This window comes from Giraffa tippelskirchi, chromosome 10 (assembly GCF_054371585.1).
Source record: "Giraffa tippelskirchi isolate mGirTip1 chromosome 10, T2T-mGirTip1v1.2.pri, whole genome shotgun sequence".
Lineage (NCBI taxonomy): Eukaryota > Metazoa > Chordata > Mammalia > Artiodactyla > Giraffidae > Giraffa > Giraffa tippelskirchi.
Genome location: NC_137284.1, coordinates 138,723 through 147,598, shown reverse-complemented (window position 1 = coordinate 147,598; position 8,876 = coordinate 138,723). Strand labels below are relative to the sequence as shown.

The window sequence follows — 8,876 nt, the reverse complement described above, 5'->3', positions numbered from 1 at the left end:
TGCTCTACGGTATTTTGTTAACTGCAGGCGGAGCCGCTGTGTGGCCTTTACACTTGCTGTCCTGCTGCCTTTTCCTCAAGACAGCCTTAGGCTGACCCCTCACTTCCTTCCATTTTCAAGTGCCATGTCTTCGTGGCACGTCTTGTCTTCATGGCATCTCCATGTCTTCTAGATTGTCCCAGACTCCTTACAGGTAAGAGAAAACCCTCGGCTCCATCCCCCCACCCCCTTCTTTTCCTTCCTGCACAGCATTTATCAGCTGCCTAGAATGCCAGCTCCAGGAGGGCAGGGATATTTTGTCTGTTTTGTGGAATGAATAACTGGATTTGAAAATGGGTTACGGAAGGAAGTTTGGGGGACATGAAGGGACTGACTAGGGCCTCAGAAGCTGGCGGAGTCCACCAGCGTTGAGCAGAGAAGACTGTCTGCTGCTGGCCCTGCCCGTCAAGGCCAAGCCTACATCAGAGCTTCCTGCACCCAGCTCTTCCCCCAAGCTCACCCAGGAAATGGGGGCTGCAGCTCCGCCCCGTTCAGATGGGCTGGGGAACAAAGGCAAGGGCACCAGCGCCTGTGAGGATGCCTGGCTAAGTGCAGCAGAGAACGACAGACCTGAATCCCAAAGAGAATTTATTATCAGCACGCGGGGCTCACACCGCCTGTGCCATCACAGCCCGGTTCAGAGCTCCATCTCCACTCCCCTCTGATCTCTGAAGTCCTCAGAGAGCGACTGGACTCCTCTGGGCGCCTTCGGCCCCTGCTTGGTCCCCTGTGGCCAGAGCCGAGCAGCTGGGCTCTGGGTGCCTGTGCTGAATGGGGCAGGGTCCGCAAATGGGTCATGTCGCGCTGAGCTCACCAAGTAGAGGCAACATGGGGTCAGTGCTCAGTTCCTGGCGCTATCAGCTTCACCCTGCAGTGGGGGGACTCGAGGGTCCCGGAGAGAAACCTGGGGCAGTCGGGGAGTTTGCAGCGGGACAACCTGCGGGGCAGTGGTGAGGGTTAGGGGAGGAGGCCCTCTTCCCTGTGGGGAGGACAGAGACATAAGCTGTCCCCAGGGTGTGGGGGAAGGGACATGTCCTGGGCCTGCCCTGGAGCAGGCGAGGGCCGTGTCTGAGTCTCCCACTTGCCTGTCCTGGGCCCCTCAGGCTCAAGGGTTGCCCAGAGCAGAGAGCACCATCCTCTCGCCCTTGAAATGGGGAGGTCTACTCTGTAGGGCTGACCAGATTCCTCCCTAGTTCTGGCCTTCAGGACCTCAAAGGGCACTGATGAAGACTTTGGGGGGCTTGGGATGGACGTCCAGCGCTGAGTGTGTGATGACTAGTCTTGGGTTTGCTGTCTCCACAGCTCGCAGCTCCTGCAGGGATTGCTCGCTCAGCTCCACGGAGGTCAGCCTGTGGCCGTGTGCAGAGAACGGCAGCGGGTTGGTGAGGGAGGGGGCCTGGGGGTGCCGTGACCGAGGAGCAGCGGCAGGGGCAGTGCCGGGGCTGCTGACCTGCGTGTGCCAAAGGCACATGGTGCCGGGACGTGGCCCGTCGGGGCCCAGGGGCCAGAGACTGCAGGGGACTAAGGGGGATTGGGGTCACTGGTCCGTATTCTGGGCACGGGCACCTGACAGTGGACATTTGGTCTAGCGGAGTGGTCCAGGCCCAGGGCCGGGGCCAGGGATTTAGAAGGTGGGGCTCCAGGGCCTGAGTTACAGCGGGGTGCCTCAGGAGGGCCCTGGGAGAGATTCCTCTTTAAGGTTCGGGGGAAGCCCTGGCACCCACCCCAGCCCAGGGCTGAGAGGCTGCGTTCCCAGCACCCTTCCCAGCCCTGTCTCCACCTGAGGGTTTGCAGGTGGCATCCTGGGCACTTCAGGGTGGCACACAAGCAGGTCACCGTAGGTACTGACAGCTGGCAGCCACTGAGATCCAGGGTGGTCAGTGCGGGGATCTGCTGGAGCTTGCCAACCATGTACTGGAGTGCTTCCTGGAGGCCTGGCTGCTGAACCCTAGGGGAGGGCTGACCTCAGGAGCTGCTGCGGGAGCCGGACCCCTCCCTTGGTCCCTCCCAGGCCGCTCCTCACCTGAGCGTCTGCACCCGGCACTGGGGCCAGGCCAGGCCCTCGCTCAGCACACGCAGGCCGGCCTCGCTGAGCCCGTTGTGGAAGAGGCCTAGCTCTGCCAGGGCCGGGGCCTCCCTCAGGGCCTCAGAGAGGTCTCTGCAGACTGAGTCGGGGAGTTTGCAGCGGGACAACCTGTGGTCAAGAAGCACACGAGTCCCCAGCTGTGCGAGCTGCCTGCTCCCTGGGGGGCTGAAGTTCAGTCTGCAGACTTGTTGGCTCCACACCTGCCTCCCTGGGCCCCACAGAGCTTCTCCTGCACTCTGCCACCACCTTCGTCCACACCTCGTGTGCACCCGCTGGACCGCACTCCCCTTGTCTCCTAGGACATTCTCCACAAGCTTACTCTCAACTTGTCGAACTCCATATAATTATCCACCGAGTATAGGTGGACTGAGCTTATTTAGTTAGCCAGTCCTAACAGTTGGGCAGTGTGTCATTTCAACTTTTTTTGCCATTATAAATAATGCCGTGATGAACATCTTTATGCAGTTAACTTGACAGCAGAATGTGATGGGCTCCTGATGTTCATGCCAAGTTAAGTTACCCTATCAGCATTGACACGTGGCCGTATCTAATTCACCATACCTGATCAGTACTAATTCCTATCATGTTTCTTACTCTCTGCTTACTTGGTGGTAGTGAAGAGTAATTGAAAAGATTACAGACTAAGTACTGCCTCAGTAATTCTCACATCAGCCTTCTGAGGTGGAAGCTACAGGCTCCATTCCCCGGGAGAAGGCTGAAGCTCAGACAGACCGGCCTGCCGAGGGCAAAGAGGCAGGCAGACTGGCCTCAGAGCCTGCGCCCTGAACACCTTCCACGACCACTTCTGAGGACCACCCAGCCGTGTCCAGTAGCCCTTAGCAGCCTTCCTGGGGAAGGGAAATGACAGTCTGGCCTTTATCCCTCTTCCAGAAGCTCAGCTGCACTCTGCTCCCTGCTCACACGGGGGCCGAAGCCGCTGTTCTAACTAGCACCCAAGCGCTTCCCTCCTCTGTCCTCTGGGGGCAGAGCCTATTGATCCTGCCAAGGGACACCAGGGCCATAGGTTCTCAGCCTGTCTCGGCGCCCCCCGGTCAGCCACCCCCAGACGGGGCTACACCCCTGCCCCTGCCCAGGGTACCCTGCTCTGTGTCCTTTCCAGGGGAAGGGCTGGGATTTGTTCACTCACGTCAGGCTGTTCAGACCACACTGTCGGTCGGTCATGGCCTCGCAGAGTGGGCGCAGGGGGGAGCCTGGGGGTTTTCTCGTGGTGGCTCGAGAGCTATGAAGAGAGAAAGGAAGGTAAAGGTCCCTGCGCCTTCCAGTCCCTCACGCCTGAGAAGGACTCCTTCCTACGGTTCCGAGACATTGGAGGTGCTTCTGCCCTCACCCTCAAGCTGGGCCAGGACCCCCTCCCTCTTCATCCCAAACGCAGATTGAAACCACTTATCTGTGACCTCATCCATCTCCCCACTGAAGCTGTGTGAGTCCCAGGGGACAGGTGGGCCTGTCCCTGCCCCTGCAGTGGGTGTCCCCAGCCCCACCCCGTCAACATCCTGACATTCGTTCTCCCCACAGATGCTGAGCACCGGAGTCAAGTGCTGGGTTGGAATCAAGTGCACAGAAACAATGGCATGAGCTTTGCCCAGGAGATGAGGGTCTGGTGGAGGAGATGGGTATGGGTAGACATCATGGCATACAGTAGTCAGTGGGGGCACTTCTGAGGCCAAAACGGCTTCAGACTAGAGAGGAGAGTTTGGAGAGGCTTTGAGGATAGGCAGTGTTCTGGGTGGAAGGAACGGCAGGAGCAAAGGCTCAGAGCACAGTGCGCATGGTGTATTCCAGAAATCATTCTGAGAAAGCCTCGTGTCAGTGGTGGGGGAGGGAGGTTTGCCTTGGACCTGGATACTAGGGTGGGGAACGTGGTGAAGGCACCCTGGGGAAGAAGATGGACATTGGGAGCTGCCTTGAGGAGGTAAGAAAGACCAGCCATGAAGTCGTGCCTCTCCTCTGGGGAGCAGGCGTCAGGTCTGGACATGCTCCCCAGGCCCAGATGGGCATAAGATGCTCTGGCACACATGCCGCACACAGAGGGCCCGCAGAAGAGGGCAGCCCTGCCCTGGGGACTCACGAGCTGCCACCCATGCTGCCCTGTAGACGCTTCATCAGGCTCTTCTTTTTCTTCTCCTGCACAGTGGCCAGTCTGCAGCTGACCAGCCGCAGCGCCTGCCCTGCCGGGCAGCACCGTACACAGTAGCTCAGGACGGCCAGGTCCATTCTGCTGAAGTGCACTCGCTCCAGCACCAGCTCCGGGAGGCTGCGGAGGGCCTGGTGCACAAATGCGTCCTCCTGGGTCTCGTACAGGCAGTAGAGCAGCTCCAGCGGGTAGTTGAGCTCCTCGCCCTCCTCCTCCTCTGACTCCTCAGTGCCCTGGGGTGCCAGGATCTCCTCCGTCCCCTTTGGCGCCGCCCTAAGGCGGCCCTGGCCCTGGTCCTGCACCCACCTCAGGACGTGCTGCTTCACGCGCTCTGAAACCGTGCAGCCGAAGTGGCGCTCAATCTCGCGCATCCTCTCTGTGTTCAGTAGTCCAAAGAGGAAGCGTGTAGTGAGCTTGAGGTGGCCGCGCAGCTCCGGGTCCCCCTGCAGAAGTGCCTCTATGCCGCCAGCAGGTGCCCTTGGAGCCCCTTCGTCCTCCAGCTGGTAGGACAGAGCAGCTAGGAATTCCTGGAAGCTCTGGTCGATGAACTGGTAGGTGACCTCTGTTTCCAGCACGCCTGGCATCTCCTTCTTGCTGAGAAACTGCGTCTGGACCTTGGAGCCACAGAGCTGCAGCCGCTCCAGGTCCTCCTCCGAGAACCGCGCCCTGCCCCCGAGGACGCCATCACAGGCCAGGAGGCACAGCTTGCGCAGCTCTCTCTGCAGCTGGGCCCCGTCGGCCGCGGGCGCCGATCTCAGGACGCTGGCCACGAAGAGCAGGTACACGGACGTGGTGGTCTTGGAAGTGCGCCACAGGTCCTGGCCGCGCTGGAGCTGCTGGCGCAGAACGGTGCACACGATCCAGCACACGGCGGGCACGAAGCACAGGGAGAAGAGCATCTCGTTCTCCTTCACGGAGCGGTAGGCGTGCTCCGCCTTCCACTCATCCTGGAAAAACTTGTAGAAGTACTTCTTCCTGTCCTTGTCGGAGAAGCCACACACCTCGGCACACTGCGGTGAGCACAGGCGGGCCTGCAGCCTCCCGGGGGCGGCGGCTCGCCTGGTCACTAGCAGGCGCGCCGCGGGCAGCAGCTCCTTGCTCAGCAGGCTCCCCAGCACCCGCGCGCCACTGGTGGCCTCGTGGGGGTCTGTGCAGGGCGCGGCCTCGGCCGGCTCCGGCACCAGCATTTCGTCCACGCCGTCCAGGATGAACAGCAGCCTCTCAGACTGCGCCAGCATCTGCTGCACCGGCGCCTTGCGGTCGGGGCACTGGTCTAGGATCAGGTCGGCCAGGCTGCGCGTGCCCGGTCGCTCCAGCAGCTCGCGGCAGGACACGAAGAAGGCAAAGTCCACCTGGCTGTGGTACAGCTTGCCTGCCGCCCAGTCATACAGGATTTTCCTGGCCGCCATGGTCTTGCCGATGCCCGCCGGGCCCTGCAGCGCCACGGTCAGCCGTCTCTCGCCCTCCTCGTCGCGGCCGAACAGGCGGTTGAAGGTGTGGGTGTCTGAGCGCCGAGCGCGCTCGGCCTCCGGCTCCTCGGCGATGAGCAGCTTGGTGAAGCGCTTGCTGATCTTCACTGAGCGCGCGTCCCGCTCCTTCACCTTAGCGTGCTGCCGCAGCACGTGTTCCCGGTACTTCTTCTTGTACTCTGCGGGCAGGGGCCGCCGGACAGAGGGCAGGGGAACAGGGGCCGGGGGGCGCTGTGTCAGTGGCTCTTAGGGGCCTGTCGCCCTCTTGGCGGGCTCCGGCCTCAGTTTCCCCTGTTGCCTCCCAACCCCCCTCTCCGCGCTCCTCCCCGGGGCCCGCTGTGCGGAACCTCCGAGGGACTCTGAGGACACCCGAAGTGTCCGGACAGCTCGGGGCCTGCGCTTCCCGCCGAGAGAGACCTACCGGAGACGGAGAGCCGCGCCGGGGAGCTGGGGCCGAGACCTGGAAGGGAGAGCTGCGCTGGGTCCCGCGGACCGGGCGGGGCGAGGAAGGGCGCGTCAGGGGTCGGGGCCCCGGGGCGCGCCAGCGCTCTTTCGGGGAAGCCAAAGGAGGGAGGCCCGTGGCCAGGAACCTGCCCAGGCGGGAGAGGCCGAGGGGGGACCCCGGCGAACCCGCACCTGGCACTCACTCTGCAGCCGACGCTCCTTGAGCCGCGCCGCCACGTCGCGCACGTCTGCCCTCTTCAGGGTTTTCTGGGCCACGTCCAGCGCGCGTTCCGGCCCGTAGAAATGGACCAGCAGCTCCGCGAGGTCCAAGGTGTCCGCGCCCTCCAGCCGCCCCCACGGGATGCTGCGCCCGTCCACCCGCTCGTCCCGCAGTTTGTGGCGGAAGCGCTTCAGCTGCTCTTGGCGCAGGTCTTCCAGCGCGCCCAGGAGCAGCTCGCGGGCAGCGGCAGCGCGGGGCTCCATGCTGGGGGCGGGCGCACGCGGTCAGCAGGGTGCCGCGCCCCCATGACCCCGGCCTCTCGCCGTCGTGTCCGGCTCCAGCCCCGGGAGCCCACGAGCAGGAGAGGTTTTGACGCGCCCCTACCTATCCAGGTGGCTCCAGGCCACCGCTTGAAAGAGCGCTCTAGTGGGAGGGTCCTCCTCTCCTCCCAGGACCGCGACCGAGGACTTTCCTCCAAGGCTTTCCAAAAGGCTTTCACGCTGCCGACCGCATCGCGGTCTGGTGGCCAAATGGAGTTACTCCCAGGCGGGCACTGGCCGCCGCTGACCCCAGCGTTAGGGGCGCCTTCCTGCCCCGCACCCCGCTTTCTGCTCATCCCTTCTAGGCGTCCATGTCGAATGTCCCGGGTAAGATGTGTCTGCGAGGGCCTGTGTACTCCCCTCTCCTTGCTTCCCTCCCATTCTCTTCCCCAGGAGCCTGGAGCAGACTCACCGCCTGGCCCTCACTGTGCTCCTGAATTCCCCAGGACACCCGTGGTCACTGCACCCTTTAGTGGGGACTAGCCTGAGGGCCTTGCACCAGTCGCTGAGACTGAGCTCCTGGTGGGGGACAGACCCTACAGGTACCCTCTGAGGGGATGGAGCGCCCAGCACCTGGAGCCCGGGGTGCAGTGGGGGAAGGATGTGTCTGCAGGGTCAGGCAGAGGACCCAGAGAGCCGAGGCCAGCCGATTCCCAAAGGACCTCTCAGAAAGCCCGCACTCACCTGGAGCAGGAGGCCTCCAGCTGGTCCACAGAGTCGACCCCTAGGTCTAGCACTCAGGCACAGAGGTGGGGATCCGGGAGCCTAACTGGGGTCAAGTCCTAGGGGGATTTCCAGCCCTGTCCATACCCCAGACCAAAGTGTTCTAGCTCAGCCAACTCTGCGATGTCCGTCCAACAGTCACTAACTCCCAAACTCAGGGACTGTGCCACATGCTTACAACCAGCCTTTAAGAGCTCTGCTGGGTGACCTTTGATTTTCAACTGTTCCTTTATTCAGTTCACGTGCTCTGAGAACCTTCGGGGTGTGGCAGCAGGCAGGCTGTGAGCAGGAAACGGCAGAGCAAGGTGGGCTGCATGGAGGAGGCAGCTGGCTCAGAGCAAGACCTTAAACTTTAAGGCCTCAAGATAGGTTAACTTCTGAAGGTGGGGGTGAGCCAGGGCTCCCTGGGCAGAGGGGAAAGAGGAGGGACTCACATGGTTTTGGGGGGAAAGGAAGGCTGTCACCTGGGAGCTCCGCGGTGACGGGACTGGGAGGAGCTCTGTGGCCCCCCAGGCCTGGCCTGAGGAGCTTTGAATGAGTGTGTGACCATGTGGGACCCATGAATGTGGTTTCCACTGACACTGTCTGCTTGTGTGAAGTGTGGATGTGTGTGTTCGTCTGTGTCTGTGTGACCATCTTCATACTGTGTTTGTGTGAGTGTACCTGTGGTAGGCTAAATAGTAGTCCCCAAAGATATCGGATCCTAGTGCCTGGGAACTGTGAATGCCCCCTCATATGTCAAAGGGGACTTTGCAGGTGTGCTTAAATCAGGATCTTGAGATGGGTTATCACAAATGTCATGCGGTGGAGACAGAGGGACGTTTGGCACAGAAGAAGGCAGTGTGATGCTGTGGTGAGGTGCCAGGCTGCTGGTGTTGAGGACAGAGGAAGGGACCATGAGCCAAGGAGTGCAGGGGACACAGCCCTAGAAGTTGGAGATGCTCCTGGGAAAGGAAGACATTCTCCCCCAGAGCCTCCGGAGTGAGTGCGGCTGAGCCAACCCTGACCTCAGCCAAGTGAAGCTTACTTTGGACTTCTGCCCTCCAGGCCTGGAAGAGAATGAATGTGTGTTGTTTTCAGCGCCCAAGTTTGTAGTAATGGCTCAGGGTCTCAGTGAGAGAACCTCTGTGAGTGTGCCTTTCTGTGAGAGGGTCTCTGCAGAAAGAGGGACTCGAGCATCGTTATAGCCTCTCGGGCTCCACAAGCCACCCCTGTGTTCAGTCCTGCTTCCTTCAGGCCTTGAGAGCTGCCCTGGGGAGGGACCCAGAGTCCTGGAGCCTCTGTTCTGCTGCCCTTCCCTAGGAGGAAAGCGTCCACAGAGATGCCCCTTCTACTTATGAGTTTTGTTTCTGTATGAGACAAATAAAACCCCACCTGTCCCCGAGGAAGTCTAAGCGAGAGGAAAGGGAAGGCTCTGTTT

The 8,876-nt window shown here is 61.4% G+C and overlaps 1 protein-coding gene across 1 annotated transcript; it reads right to left on the bottom strand.

The window, feature by feature from the left end:
- Positions 1–610: 610 nt before the first annotated feature.
- NLRP6 (NLR family pyrin domain containing 6) lies at positions 611–6,676 on the bottom strand. The gene is made up of 7 exons (XM_081536060.1): positions 6,397–6,676; positions 6,171–6,209; positions 4,215–5,928; positions 3,273–3,365; positions 2,063–2,233; positions 1,820–1,987; positions 611–1,388 (listed from the first exon to the last, which is right to left on the bottom strand). The coding sequence occupies exons 1-7, from the start codon at positions 6,674–6,676 to the stop codon at positions 1,250–1,252; spliced, it is 2,604 nt and encodes an 867-aa protein (XP_081392186.1). The 3' UTR covers positions 611–1,249.
- Positions 6,677–8,876: the final 2,200 nt, after the last annotated feature.

Bases quoted from the DNA above. Each gene is read 5' to 3' on its own strand.
- NLRP6 (XM_081536060.1), bottom strand. From the start codon at position 6,676: ATGGAGCCCCGCGCTGCCGCTGCCCGCGAGCTGCTCCTGGGCGCGCTG. The intron at 6,210-6,396 runs GTGAGTGCCAGG...TCTCCCTTCCAG, and splicing joins CAAGGAGCGTCGGCTGCAGA to GTCTCGGCCCCAGCTCCCCG. The intron at 1,988-2,062 runs GTGAGGAGCGGC...GCCCTCCCCTAG, and splicing joins TGCCGGGTGCAGACGCTCAG to GGTTCAGCAGCCAGGCCTCC.